The 14,940-nt window shown below is 37.9% G+C and overlaps 1 protein-coding gene across 7 annotated transcripts in view; it reads left to right on the top strand.

The window, feature by feature from the left end:
- Positions 1 to 14,940, top strand: part of LOC114224128 (acyl-CoA-binding domain-containing protein 5-like) — a 61,413-nt gene that overhangs the window by 31,537 nt on the left and 14,936 nt on the right. For 4 of the 7 annotated variants that reach the window (XM_088026029.1, XM_088026033.1, XM_088026027.1 and 1 more), the window contains 6 exons: positions 401 to 527; positions 1,128 to 1,242; positions 5,294 to 5,466; positions 7,306 to 7,509; positions 9,469 to 9,730; positions 13,164 to 13,363. In XM_088026029.1, coding sequence (XP_087882155.1) covers positions 7,462 to 7,509; positions 9,469 to 9,730; positions 13,164 to 13,363 — 510 coding nt within the window. In that variant the 5' untranslated portion in view covers positions 401 to 527; positions 1,128 to 1,242; positions 5,294 to 5,466; positions 7,306 to 7,461. Of the gene's footprint in view, positions 1 to 400; positions 1,243 to 5,293; positions 5,467 to 6,956; positions 7,510 to 9,468; positions 9,731 to 13,163; positions 13,364 to 14,940 lie in introns of those variants that run through there. The other 3 variants (XM_088026030.1, XM_088026028.1, XM_088026032.1) reach the window with 3 other exon arrangements.

The following is a 14,940-nucleotide window of genomic DNA, read 5'->3' as shown; positions in this document are numbered from 1 at the left end:
CACTTTAAAACTGTGTGTAAGCTGAAAAATATGCAAAAGTGATAGAGGATTTTGGTTCCTTTAAGTAATAAATGTGTTCATCTTAGTAATAAAAGTAATATATGTAAATGAAAAAATCCAAACATCAAAAAAAAGTATAAAATGAAAAGTGAGTCTTCCCTATTCCTCCGTTTTAATTGTTTAAGTGATAATTACTTTTAAATCTGTTTTGTAGATTGATTCAGAAAACACATATATGTATCTATATCTTCTTATTTAAAAGAGAAAAAAACTAATGATGGTATCATACTACTACTGTTCACTAACTACCTTTGGCCTGTAAAAAAAAAATCCAGATGTTTTCCCAGCAGCGTGCACGAAGCTAACCTTAGTCTTTTTTTTAATTCTTATTTTTTTAAAGGTTTTATTTATTTATTCATGAGAGACAGAATGAGAGAGAGGCAGAGGGAGAAGCAGGCTCCCCACGGAGCAGGGAGCCCGATGTGGGATTCGATCCCAGGACCCTGGGATCACGAGCTGAGCTGAAGGTAGACGCTTAACCAACTGAGCCACCCAGGCGCCCTAACCTTATTCTTTTTAAATATCTACAAAATATGTCCTATATGGAAATATTTTCTTTTATCAGTTACCAGTTGATGGCTATTTATTTGAATGCCTTTTCAGTTAGTTTACCTTGCTCTTTAAATTTGATGATTCTAAGTTGGCCCATAGGTGTGAAGGTGACTGAAAGTGTTGACCATTTCCTACTTCCCTTTTGTGCCCTTTTAGAAACACTACCTTAAAGAACAGACAAATAATTTTACTTTAACCCCAGAATTTTCTGTTGTATTTAACATTAGTGCCCTTAGTTTTTAATGCACAATTTAGAGGTTATTGTGTAAAATTTTAAAAGAAGCCTATGTAAAACACAGTCTTCAAAATGAAGACACTTTTAAATCCTTAATATACTTGAAACTTTTCTAGAAGAGTGTAGATTGTAATTGATATAGATACTTTGGGGAATCTATAAATGAACATCAGATCTCAAAAATATTACTAAATAAATTGTAAATATTATATTATTTGGTACTAGTGTATATGAGATTAGTAGTTTGTGATTTCACAAGATTTGTTTCTTTTGATTACAGATTCTTGAAACTATGCCTATGACTGAGAAAGTTGAAGAGTTGTTACATGTCATAGGTCCTTTTTATGAAATTGTAGAAAACAAAAAGAGTGGCAGAACTTCTGATTTAACCTCAGGTTGGACTGTCCTACCTTGTTTTTAATCCAGCAACTGATATATTATGCATGCATTAATATTTATATGTCTAATTTTTTTTTACTTTCACATGCCAGCCTGACTGGAGAAAATCTCTAAATACTTAGAAGGTAGGAATAATGACATCCATGTAAACATTTTGTTTAAAATTTACATGCCAAAAGATTTTTCACAAATTTATATACCTCATAAGCTTGTCACTCAAGAGTTTTCATTCCACACAAAAATATATTGCATAAAGTTAAAAAATATTATAAATGCTTAAGTTTTAACCCTTCAATTATTAAAACATGACAGGTGGCTCACTAAATATATACAGAATTGTAACAGAATTCATGATTTTATTTTGATAGATCATACTTTGATTCACTTTCTGGATTAGATTAACAGTGCCATGGCTAAAATGGTTTTCTAGCTAATTTTAACATGGAAATGTTTATAGTATGGTTTAACTACATAGTGTAGTAACCTAAAACAAGACATCAGTGAATTCACTTAGCTTGGACTTACTTTGTTTTTAGATTCTAATTTCGTGTTCTCAGGAAAGAATTGAACGACTTATCTTTTACATACTAGCAGGAGTTGAATAATAGGCAAATTTGCTGGCATTAACTGTAAACATTTGCTCTTTAAATTTTTTTTTTTTTTAGAAAGCAGAGTGAAATGAGCCTGTAAGAATTACTTCAAATGAAAATTATATATGTTTTATTTTTCTGGCATCCCTATTTACAAGGTATCTTTTACTAATTGGCAGAAATTAGGGGTTTGCAAACAGTTACCTCCCTGTCTGTCATAAGATCTACAGTTTGTGTCTGCAATGGTAACTGACATGCTCACTGAGCATAACGCTCATATAACCACATCCTCCATAGCTGACTTGCCTAAAGGAATCAAATTTTAACAAATAATCTTCCATATAATTCATGCTAGTCAATGCAGAAAAAATATTAAATATTTCCTCTGTGTGAAGCATGTTTCTAGGATTCAGAGGAGAATAAATCTGGATCTGTTTTTAGTTGTATTTAAGCTGGCCCAGAGGCAAATGTTTAAACAACTAATTGTAAAGACAAGGAAAAATGAATAATGATAATAAAGGCTCAGGTCCATAATCCCTAAGCTATAATCTAAAAAATTCAAAAAGCTCGATAAATCAGATTTTTTTTTTGTAACTCATTTGAGAGCAAAACATTTACTTTAGGCAACCAAAATCCTCTATCAGTTTTGCACATTTTTCGGCTTATACACAGTTTTAATGTGGCCACTTGTATCTTTAAAATTAAGAGCTGAACGTGAACTAATTGAGCAGCAGACCCTGACCTGAAATGACATGAGGCTATTTTAAATCTTTATTCAGTGTGACTATTCATATTTGTTGCTGTCAAAACTTTATTTATTATTGTTTTTTAGTGGGAGCTGCCTTAGACTCTGTTGAAGGTGTTACATAATATATAGTACCTATAGTATATGACCTTTGCAAAATTAGAAAACTGGATTTTAAATCATATCTGGATCCAACGGTTATAAGGGATGTGGACCTATACCATAATTTATTTAACCTGTAACATTCTAAGGGAAGGTTGAGTTTTTTATTTTAATTTCAGTAGAGTTAACATACAGTTTTATATTTGTTTCCTCTTCTAATCTTCAAAAAATGCTGCTGAAAGTAACCCTGTACAAATGTCATTTAATATATGGGTAGGTATATCTGTAAGAAATAATATTAGAAATCTAATAGCCAAGGTCAAAGTATATGGGTGTTTCATAGTTTGCAATCTTGACCTTTTTTTTTTTTTAACAGAGAGTGGTATTAAAAGTAGCCACTTAGGCCCAGTAGAACAGATGTATCTGTGTCATACAGGCTTTTTCACAGTATACGTACACGGTTTTGAAATCAGGAAGTATGAACTGTCCAACTTTGTCCTTTTTCAGGATTGTTTTGACCATCCTGGATCCTTTGCATTTCCATTTGAATTACAGAATCAGCTTGTCATTTTTTTGCAGAAAGGGTCACCTGGGATGCTGATAGGGATTGCAACGAATTGTAGGTCATTTTGAGGAGTATTGTCATCACAACACTATTGTCTTCCAATCCATTTGTTTAGTTTTTTAATTTCTTTCGGCAATGTTTTGTCATTTGCAGTATAAAATTCTTACACCTTCTTTTGTCAAGTGTACTGCTGAGCATTTTATTCTTTCTGCTGCTATTATAGATTATTTTCTAATTTCATTTTTGGACTGTTCACTGTTAGATTGTAGAAATACAATCTGTTCTTTTTGTTTGTTTGTTTCTTTTTTGTTTTGTTTATTGATCTTGTATCCTGCAGTCTCACTGAACCCTTTGTTAGTCCTAATAGGGTTTTTTTGTAGATTCCTTAGGATTTCATGTATACAAGAGCATGTCATTTGCAAACAGAGGCCATTTTACTTTTTCCTTTTCAATCTGGATGCCTTTTACTTATTTTTCTTATCTAATTGCCATGGCAAGAACTTCCAGTACCATACTAAATAGAGATGGCAAAAGCAGACCTCTTTGTTTTCTTCCTTATTTTAGGAGCGAAAAACATTCAGTCATTTAACATTAATTATGAGGCTCGTTGTGAACTTTTGTAGATGCCCTTTATCAGATTGAGGAAATTCTCTTGTATGTTTAATTTCTTCAGCATTATTATCATGAAAGTATTTGATTTTTGTCAATGCTTTATCTGCATCTATTGTGATAATCATGTGGCTTTTGTCCTTTATTCTGTTAGTGTGGTGTATTACATTAACTGATTTTTGGATGTTGAGTAGGGCCTGCTAGTAATTCTCTGGGCTTTCTACACCTCTCATCACAGAACTGCTGTGATGCTGCTTTTGCTGCTCTCAAGTAGTTTTGCTACAACCATCCGTTTGATGGGGGCTTAAGGGGTTCCCTGTTGCTTAGTTTTGTTGAAGATGTCCATGACTGGTGGGCGTTTTCGTTTCTTTGGTTTTTTTGTGTGGTTTTGTTTTTTTGGTTAGTTTTTTTTCTTGTTTTCAGGTTTTTTGTTCTTTTGCTTGTTTGTTTCTTTTTTTTTTTCTTAGTCTTGCTTTTTCTGGTTGTCAGGGAGAGAACAAGGAGATTCATAAACTATGATGCTGCATGGTTCTCTAAAAGAGAGTAGAACACAATGGCAATGGTAGAGTTGAGTTCTTACTCTTTTGTTCCTGTTTAAGATGTATGGAGATTTTGAAATTTAATATGTTGTTTGGGATGTAGGGAAGCATCCCAAATGCATTTGAGTAAGTGAAAATGAGCCCAAAAGTTTATGGAGGGAGACCACTCTTTTTGGCCAGTAGCCATGTAGGAGGCCTTTATTATCTTAAAGAGTGATGGAAATGTAATTCCCTTATATCTCAAAATGAGGTCCAGTCACCAACAGCATTGGCATCACAGGGGAGCTTTACGGAAATGCAGAATCTTACATCACTCCAGACTTACAGATTCAGAATCTGCATTTTAACTGGATCTCAGGGGATTCCTGTGCATGTTAATGTTTGAGAAGTTCTGACGTATTTACCCTCAAAATTTGACTGGCCAGTAGGACAATGTATGTGCCTTTTTAAGTGATTGATCACATTAACTGATGCTTTAAAAAAACGGTAAATATAAAATCTTAAAGGTAATAAAAGGATGAAAGAATTTTAAAATGTAGTTCCATTATAATATTGATGAGATTGTTATATTTGTTTTCAGTATGTTAGCATATAGCAACTGTCTCTTCATTTACTGTGTATAAAGAAGATCATTCATCTCTAACTTTACTATTTTGATTGATAATTAACTTAAAAATAACATTCTCTGTCTTGTTTAGAAAGGATTTAAGATAGCTTTGTCATTTTTGTTGTAAACTGATACTTGAAGAAGTTTATTTATGTAATATATGTATACTTATAGTCAAAGAAAAGAATAAGAAAAATTTTAAGTTTTAGCCAAATGATTTTATTATTTGTAAATTACAGCCTTATTGTATATTATAGCACTAGTGATTAAGTGATCATTTCATATTTTAGATCTTGGTAATGTTCTAACTTCTGCTCCGAATACCAAAACTGTTAATGGTAAAGCTGAAAGCAGTGATAGTGGAGCTGAGTCTGAGGAAGTAGAGGCCCAAGAAGAAGTGAAAGGAGCAGAACAAAGTGATAATGGTAATCCTTGGATGATGAGCTAATAATTTAACATTAAAGTGAGTAAAGTATGGGGGCACCTGGGTGGCTCAGTCGGTGGAGCATCTGCCTTCAGCTCAGGTCATGATCCCGAGGTCCTGGGACTGAGCCCCGCATCGGACTCCCTGCTCTGCAGGGAGCCTGCTTCTCCCTCTCCCTCTGCCATCCCCCCGCCCCCCCCCCTCGCCGCTTGTGCTCTCTGGCTCTCTCTATCTCTCTGTTGAATAAATAAATAAAATCTTTAAAAGGAATAAAATAAAGTAAATAAAATATGGAGCGGTTTGGGCTGATTTGGTGTTGTATGAGAATATTGTGTATGGTGGGATGTGGGCTAATGACCTTATAACCAAGTTTTTTGCGGGCCAAAAGTATGGGAACAGTCAACTTTGTGCATAGATAGAATAGATGGAATTGAACACTAACAAGAATAGACCACTTCTCCAAATGTAATGCCTGAAACGCTGCATTAGAAATGTATTCATTTTGGGCGCCTGGGTGGCTCAGTTGGTTAAGCGACTGCCTTCAGCTCAGGTCATGATCCTGGAGTCCCGGGATCGAGTCCCGCATCGGGCTCCCTGCTCAGTGAGGAGTCTGCTTCTCCCTCTGACTCTCTTCCCTCTCGTGCTCTCTATCTCTCATTCTCTCCCTCTCAAATAAATAAATGAAATCTTAAAAAAAAAGAAAGAAATGTATTCATTTTATGGAGCGCCTGGCTGACTCAGTCAGTAGAGCATGCAACTGTTGATCTCAGAGTCGTGAGTTCAAGCCCCATGTTGAGCACAGAATTTACTTAAACAAAAGAAGAAATGTATTCATTTTAGGTATTGTTCCACATATGACTATGCATATGTTACCAAGGAGAGGAGACAGGTTAAACTCTCAGACCTTATTAAGAATAGAATGGAATCTAGAGAATTGGATTGATGAAGAGGGGACATTGGAGTCATGGGGTACTGCACAGGGGGGTGGGGTGGGCGGCTTGTTAGTAAGAGTACCAGTGATTCTTGGGAAGACTATTTGAGAAAGGGGAGGCAGGAAGACACTAAAACAAATGGCACAACTTAGTTTTGCTTTTACTCTCTAGAAAGATATGACAAATAATACCTTCTTTGAAGGATATTTTTATTGACTGTGTGGACCCCTTTGTACTGCTGGGTCTTGTAAGGCAGTTTGCCTATGCTTGAGAGAGTGTAAAGACCTTAAGAGGTTATCTTTTATTTATTTATTTATTTATTTATTTATTTATTTATTTATTTATTTATATATATATTTTTAATGATTTTATCTATTTATTTGACAGAGAGAGAGAGACCGCGAGAGAGGGAACCACAAGCAGGGGGAGTGGGAGAGGGAGAGGGAGAAGCAGGCTTCCCGCCGAGCCGGGAGCCCGATGCAAGGCTCAATCCCAGGACCCTGGGATCATGACCTGAGCTGAAGGCAGCCGCTTAACCAACTGAGCCACCCAGGTGCCCCCGCGAGGTTATCTTTTAAAAGGGGTTCTAGGGAAGCCTGGCTGGCTCAGTTGGTAGAGCATGTGACTCTTGATCTTGGGGTTGTGAGTTCGAGCCCCATGTTGGGTGTGGAGCCTACTTAATAAAATATAAAATAAAATAAATAAAATAAAATAAAATAAAATAAAATAGCTTCTAGAAGATTTACAGGGAACTGAAGCAGTTTTGAGTGCGCTCTCAGCATATAATAAACCCCTTTTCAAGGAGTACTCCATCTCTCTGTTCCAAGTAGGAAACTGATCAAAGGGATTATGGTAGGTTGGAGAAATGATTACTTGATATTAGAACATATATACAGAAATTGACCTGCTGTGAACTTTTATGAATCTCCCTACTTTCTTATAAAAGATAGGAAAATGATGAAGAAATCTGCAGACCATAAGAATTTGGAAATCATTGTTACTAATGGCTGTGATAAAGACAACTCTGCTCAGGATACACAGAATGACATTCATGCCGGTTTTTCCTTGAATGGCAGAAGTGCTGAAGAAATAAAGGCTGTAGATGAAAACTTGGAGCAAACTGGAAAAGATGCCGTGTGCATTCATCAAGGTATTGTCCCATCATGATTATCTGTCCAGCCTCTTTCCTATGAATGGAATATTGTTTTCATTATTTTAGGATGTTTAGGAGCAGTTTAGAATTTAAAAACCTCTTATTCAGGGGGCACCTGGGTGGTTCAGGAAGTTGGGTGTTTGACTCTTGATCTCGTCTTGGGTCTTGATCTCAGGGTCGTGAGCACACATTGGGCTTTGTACTGGGCAGGAAGCTTACTGAAAAAAAGAAAGAAGAAAGTAAGGGAGGGAGGGAAGGAGGGAGGGAAGAGAGAGAGAGAAAGGAAGGAAGGAATGAAGGAGTTCCCATAAAAATCTCTTATTCAGGAATATCTTAGGGTTTATTAATATTATAAGGGTGTATAGCCTTGAAAGATAGTGGAATTAGGGGCAACTTTTATATTTTTATTGAGACTTTTTTATTGTGTTGCATGGTATTTTACAATAAAATTTTGAAAAAAAATTTTTTTCAAGATTTTATTTGTTTATTTGACACAGAGAGACACAGTGAAAGAGGGAGCACAAGCAGAGGGAGTGGAAGAGGGAGAAGCAGGCTTCCCGCGGAGCAGGGAGCCCGACGCGGGGCTCGATGCCAGGATCCTGGGATCCTGACCTGAGCCGAAGGCAGACGCTTAATGACTGAGCCACCCAGGCGCCCCCTTGTGTAACTTCTTTTAATAGCAGATGTACATGTTCATCACTTTGAAAATATACCTATAAAATGTTTAAACATTTGTATTTAAAATTATTTTTGTGATTTTAAAAATATATAATATTCCTGAATATCAAAAAATATTTAAATATTGTCATTTATCATATATTTATATTTGTAAATATTCTGAGGGAGATGGGATGGGGAGACAGAGGGTAAACTCTTAAAGCTAGTCCCTATGTTTGAAACATTGATTGACAGTCAAGAAAAGTGAATAATTTTCAAATAAATCTGTTCTTCACACTGACTTATTTTTTAAAGTATAATTAACATACAATATTATATTAGTTTTAGGTGTACGACATGTTGATTCAATGATTCTGTACATTACTTAACTCGGTGCTCACCACGATAAGTGTAGTTACCATACAACTCTATTACAATATTGTTGACTGTATTTCTTATGCTATACTTTCCACCTCTGAGACTTATTTATTTTCCAGCTGGAAGTTTGTAGCTGTTAATCCCCTTTATCTATTTCACCCATCTCTGCCACATCCACCTCCCCTCTAGCAACCACCAGTTAGTTTTCTGTATTTAAGAGTTGTTGGCTTTTGTTTGCTTTTCAGACTCCACACATAAGTGAAATCATACAGTATTTGTCTTTCTCCGTCTGACTTATTTCACTTAGCCTAATACCCTCTAGGTCTATCCGTGTTGTTGAGAATGGCCAAATTTCATTCCTTTTTTATGGCCAAGTTACTTAGTTCATATCATTTCGTCTAGGAAGCCTCCACTCAGCCCCAGTACGGCGCCCCTCGCGTGAGTTCCTGCAGCGAGCGCCCATTGTCTGTCTTTTTCGTAACACTTATCAAACTATGTTGTAGTGATCTTAACTTCTTTCACTCCCTTACCAAGACTAAGAAGCCTCTTGCAGACAGAGATTTTTAACTCTTTCTTCATCTTATCCTGAGAGTTTAGCATAGTAACTAGAATAAGAGTAGACATTTTTAACCGTCTGAGCCACTCAGGTGTTCCCAAGATTAGACATTTTTTAAAAAATCTCTTGGATGAATGACTGACCCATGAGAACAATTCATTGTCAAAACTACTCAAGTCTTTGCTCACGGCTAAATCATTTCCATCCCGTTTCTTCCCGACACATAGGAAGCAGTAGATGAATACCGTTTTAGAAAAATATTTCCTATCATAACATGAAAAAAGTATTATAGGAACAGTAATTCTTCTATTATCGTAAAAACTTATGTTTATAGCTTTTACCTAAGTATTGTTTTAAATTTGTAGTCTTTAGACAGCTTTACATCAAACAACGGACCATTTCGATATTACCTGGATGGTGATCCCAATCAGCCAGTGGAAAATTCTGCTTTTCCTGAAGAAGGATCTCCTGGAAATGGCAACATTGGGGAACTGCAGGTGGTAGCCGTTGAAGGAAAAGGTGAAGTAAAGCATGGAGGAGAAGATGGCCGGAGTAACAGCGGAGCACCACACCGTGAGAGACAGGGTGGAGAAAATGGGGACTGCCCTAACGTCAGAAGAGGGAGAGGTGTGTATTCTTTTTTGTTCTCACTGACTCTTTATAAACGAATTAGTAAAACGGGAAAGTTTCAGATGGGAGAGACGTTAGAACTATCCACCTACAAAGGAGATGTTAAAAATTATCCTTACATAACATATGACCATTTTTCTTTATGCCTGGTTCTCTCCTTTGATTCTACAAGGCATAGTAGTTTGGTCTCTGAAGGTACCGGTTGGGGGGTGGGGAACATCGCTATTTCTCCATCTTTCATGCAGTTTTCCGAGGTAGCCAAATTTATGTTCTGTCACCCCCCTTCCCCCGAGCAATTGCTTACAGGTTCCTCTAGCTGCGTTTCTGCTTTTATTTGCTACTGTAGGTAAAAATTTGAATTCTGTCTTTTCCACATTTCCTTACTTAAATGAAAAGATAGCTGACAAATCAAGAAGTAGAGATAAAGAACATTTAACAATACAAAGGTAAACATTAAGAATAGTACTGTGGTCAGGTAACAGAATAGAGTTGAATGGGGAAGAAAAGTAAGTATGTATTAATTTATAATTGTTCATAGTTAGGAATGAATAGGTACTGTCCAAAAAGAGAATTAACGGAAAGATAAATACCATATGATCTCATATGTAGAGTCTAAGAAAAAAGACTAAGCTTATAGATAGAGAATAGATAGATTGATCATTGCCAGAGGCAGAGGTGCAGGGGATGTGAAATGGGACAAGGGTCAAAGGTAAAAACTTCCACTTCTAAAATAAGGAAGTCATGGGGATATGATGTACAGCATGGTGACGATCATGAATCATACTGTATTGGGTATTTGAAAGTTGCTAAGATAGTAAATCTTAAAAGATACCACAAGGAAAAACAATCTGTAACTGTATGGTGACAGATATTAACTGGACTAACTGTGGTGATTATTTTGCAATATATACAAATATTAAATCATGATGTTATTCGCTGAAAAAAAGGAAAATCCCTATATAATTTCATGAGATCATAAAAAGTGAAAGGATTATCTGTGTGTCCGGTTGAAAAAAATCTGCATAAAACAAATGAAGACATAGGGGGGAAAAAAGAGAGAAGTGATGGTATTAAGAAAATTATTGTTTAGGGCTCCTGGGTGGCTCAGTTGGTTAAGTGTCTGCGTTCAGCTCAGGTCATGATCCCAGGGTCCTGGGATCGAGTCCCGCATCGGGCTCCCTGCTCAGCGGGGAGTCTGCTCCCTCTCTCTCTGCCCCTCCCCTCTGCTCGTGCTCTCTCTCAAATATATAAATAAAATATTTAAGAAAAAGAAAGAAAATTATTGTTCACACACTAGCCATTTGAACACGTACCAAATGGTAAATATTAAACGAAGAAGAGAAAGATCACAACCTATTACTAGAGCCTTGGATTCAGGTCCCTTTCTTTAAGCAGTTTACCAAAATTGTATGTATGAAAGGCTTCCAATTTATTTTTTTTAAGATTTTATTTATTTATTTGAGAGAGAGAGAATGAGAGATAGAGAGCATGAGAGGGAAGAGAGTCAGAGGGAGAAGCAGACTCCCCGCTGAGCGGGGAGCCCGCTATGGGACTCGATCCCGGGACTCCAGGGTCATGACCTGAGCCGAAGGCAGTCGCGTAACCAACTGAGCCACCCAGGCGCCCGAAAGGCTTCCGATTTATAACCTGACTTCACCCCACCTATAAAACACCACAACTCCCGGCAATCACAGGGGTTCATAAAAGTGCCAGACCCTGAAGTTAAGCTTCACGAGCTTCACAGTAAATCTGCCTCAGCATTGAACAAGTATTATTGAGCTGTTCTTTGTCAGGCTCTGTTCTGGGTTCCTGGGGATGCTGTAGAGAACGAGATAGTCCCTCCTTCCACAGAGCTCATGTTCTAGTAAAGGGGAGCTGACAGTGAATAAGCAAATAATTCAGATTGGTTGCAAATGGTGATAAGTGCTCTGAAAGGAAAAAAAATGAATCGTTGGATTGCGTGACTGGAGGTGGGGATTACCATCACATGGGAATGGTCTGATTAATCCTGTCTTTGTGAAGGCTGGTTTGAAAGCTGACTGTGACATAGGATATGGTAAAGTGAGCAGAGATGGGACTAATTCTCTAGGGCCTTCTGTACCCTCCCACAGGCCCTCACAGAATATCTCAGTCTCTTAGGGATGCAGGAAAAAACCAAGCCTCCAACCAGATTTCCCACTTTTTTCCCCCTTGCAAATTCCATACCAATAGCTGAAGTGGTCCTTTCCTGAAAGCTGAAGAACCACTTCAAAACTTACTTCCCTTCAATACAAGAGTGAAGTCTTGAAATGGCATAAGCACCTCGGTGTTCTCTTTGGGGTTTCACCTGGTAAACAGCCCCAGTTCCGTTTCTCTAGCAAGACCACTTTTACAAAAACACTGCTTGATGCAAGCTCACCTTTGGGAATCCTGCTGCCGCTCTAGGGCTCCAGGGTGCCACAGGGCAACGAGGTAAACAGTTTCCTATTTATTATTTAAAACAAACAAACAAAACTTACCCGCTGTATTAGCAAACAGATAAGAACTTGTAATATTCCATTTCTGCACAGTAGTACTTTTTATATGCTGCAATGTAAAACTGTTACAGCCTTTCTGAAAAATAACTTGGCAACACTCATTGAGAACCTCTACAAAGGGGTGCCTGCATGGCTCAGTGGGTTGGGCATCTGCCTTCAGCTCAGGTAATGATCCCAGTGTTCTGGGATCGAGCCCTGCATCAGGCACCCTCAGTGAGGAGTCTGCTTCTCCCTCTCCCTCTGCTCCTCCCCCTGCTCATGCTCTCTCTGGCTCTCAAAAAAAAAAAAAAAAAAGAAGAACCTCTACAGAGTTGTCATCCTTTGACCCAGTAATTCTTCTTTTTTGATTCTGTTTTTCCTAAAGAAATCAGAAATTTGGGCAAGAATTTATTTTTTTAATTTTTAATTTTTTTAAAAAGATTTTATTTATTTATGTGACAGAGAGAGAGACAGCAAGAGCAGGAACACAAGCAGGGGGAGTGGGAGAGGGAGAAGCAGGCTTCCCGCCGAGCAGAGAGCCCGATGTGGGGCTCGATCCCAGGACCCTGAGACCATGACCTGAGCTGAAGCCAGACACCTAACGACTGGGCCACCCAGGTGCCCCATTAGTAAGGAATTTTTGAGAATGCACCCCAAGTATGTAAATTATGTGTGAATTACATGCATTTCGTCATGTGCTAGTGTAATAAGTACATTATAAAACCTTAGCAAGAAAAACATTGAGTATATTAACACAAATAGAAGCTTATATATCTACTTCTTTTCTCTCTGTCTTTTGTGTACTTCCTGATTGCTTCCACTCCACTTTGGAGATTTAGAACTCAAAGAAATAATAGAGGAAAATGAGTAAAACGCACTGTTGCTACTTCTATAACAATTATTTAAAACTCCCTTATTTTGCTGTCTTAAAATAGGGCATAGACTGCCATACATGAGCGAAGGACCCAAGGGTCGGCAAGTAGGAAGTGGAGGTGATGGGGAACGCTGGGGCTCCGACAGAGGGTCAAGAGGCAACCTCAATGAACAGATTGCTCTCGTCCTCCTGCGCCTGCAGGAGGACATGCAGAAGATCCTTCAGAGACTTCATAAACTGGAAACACTAACGGCTTCGCAGGTGAGCTTTCGAATTTGTGTTCCTCCACTGCCGATCCTGTAAAACAGCAGATAAGTGTAATCTGTGTTGATCAGATTTACACAAATCAACGTAATGTAATGATTTTTAAAACAATAAAAAAGACAGGAGTGCTTGCCTGGCACAGTCGATAGAACATGCAACGCTTGATCTCTGTGTTGTGAGTTCAAGCCCCATGTAGGGCAGAGAGATTACTTTAAAAAAATAAAGTAATTTTAAAAAATTAAATAAAAAGGATCTACGTTTGAAAATATTGTTTACTTAAGAAAAGACTTACCCAGGGGTGCCTGGCTGGCTCAGTCGGTAGAGCATGCGTCTCTTGATCTCAGTGTTGTAAGTTCGGTCCCCATGTTGGGTGTAGAGATTACTTTAAAACAAAACAAAACAAAATCTTGAAAAAAAAGGCTGACCCAAAAGCGAACTGCCACTTAATAAAAAAAGTTTTCTAGTGTAAAATTACCAGTACCATGTTGGAGGTAGAAGTAGGGTAGCTTAGTATTAGAAGGATAAGTGCTGTTAAGGGGCGCCTGGCTGGCTCAGTCAGAGAGTGTTGGTCTCTTGATGTTGGGGTTGAGGGTTCAGGCCCCATGTTGGGTGTAGAGATTACTTGAAAGTAAAATCTTTTTTTTAAGAGTTTTTATTTGAGAGCAAGAGAGAGAAGCGGGGAGGGGCAGAGGCAGAGGGAGAAGCAGACTCCCTGCTGAGTAAGGAGTCCAACGTGGGACTCAATCCCAGGACCCCGGGATCATGCCCTGAGCCAAAGGCAGGCACTTAACCAACTGAGCCACCCAGGTGCTCCTATTCTGTGACTTTTTTAAAGAGTATATTGTTTACACTTAATGTTTTTAATGGTATGGAAATTCTGCTAAAAATTCTTTTAATTTTTTTCTTTACAAGTGTTTTATTCTTGGCTTACATAAAGCAAATAAAAAAAAGATTCTGACATGTTAAAGACTTTTTCCTTAAAATTTGCATAATTCATTTGGATGACAAAAAGAAAGAAATTGATGATAGAATAGTAGCAGATTGTAGAACTAAAGGAAACTTAGTTCAATACCTCTAGTTCAGCAGAGGAAGAAGGTGAGATTGGGGCAGAGCCCGCTCTATACCTAAACTTTCCAGATTTCTCATGCAGTGCACTTTCCATCACGGTAAGCTGCCTGAGACTCATGCACTCGATAAATATTTGTTGAATGGCCACACACCGGATACTTTTCTGGGCGGTGGACGCATAAAGGAAATGGGAGATAGCGCTGTGTAGCAGAGCTTGGAACAAACTACCTGGATTCAAATCATAGCTCTGCCACTTACTGTGTGGTCTTCAGTTGGGTTACTTTACTTCCCTATGCCTCAGTTTCCTTATCTATAAAATGGAAATACTGGTAATGCCTATCGCATAGGATTGTTCAGAGAATATTTTTTTAAAGATTTTATGTATTTATTTGACAGAGAGACACAGGGAGAGAGGGAGCACAAGCAGGGGGAGTGGGAGAGGGAGAAGCAGGCTTCCCACTGAGCAGGGAGCCCGATGTGGGGCTCGATCCCAAGACCCTGAGATC

The sequence above is a fragment of the Eumetopias jubatus genome, unplaced genomic scaffold, assembly GCF_037043125.1.
Source record: "Eumetopias jubatus isolate StellerSeaLion01/CBP00866 unplaced genomic scaffold, mEumJub1_p1.0 scaffold_8, whole genome shotgun sequence".
NCBI classification, from domain to species: Eukaryota; Metazoa; Chordata; class Mammalia; order Carnivora; family Otariidae; genus Eumetopias; species Eumetopias jubatus.
This window is presented reverse-complemented; position numbering and strand designations above follow the sequence as displayed.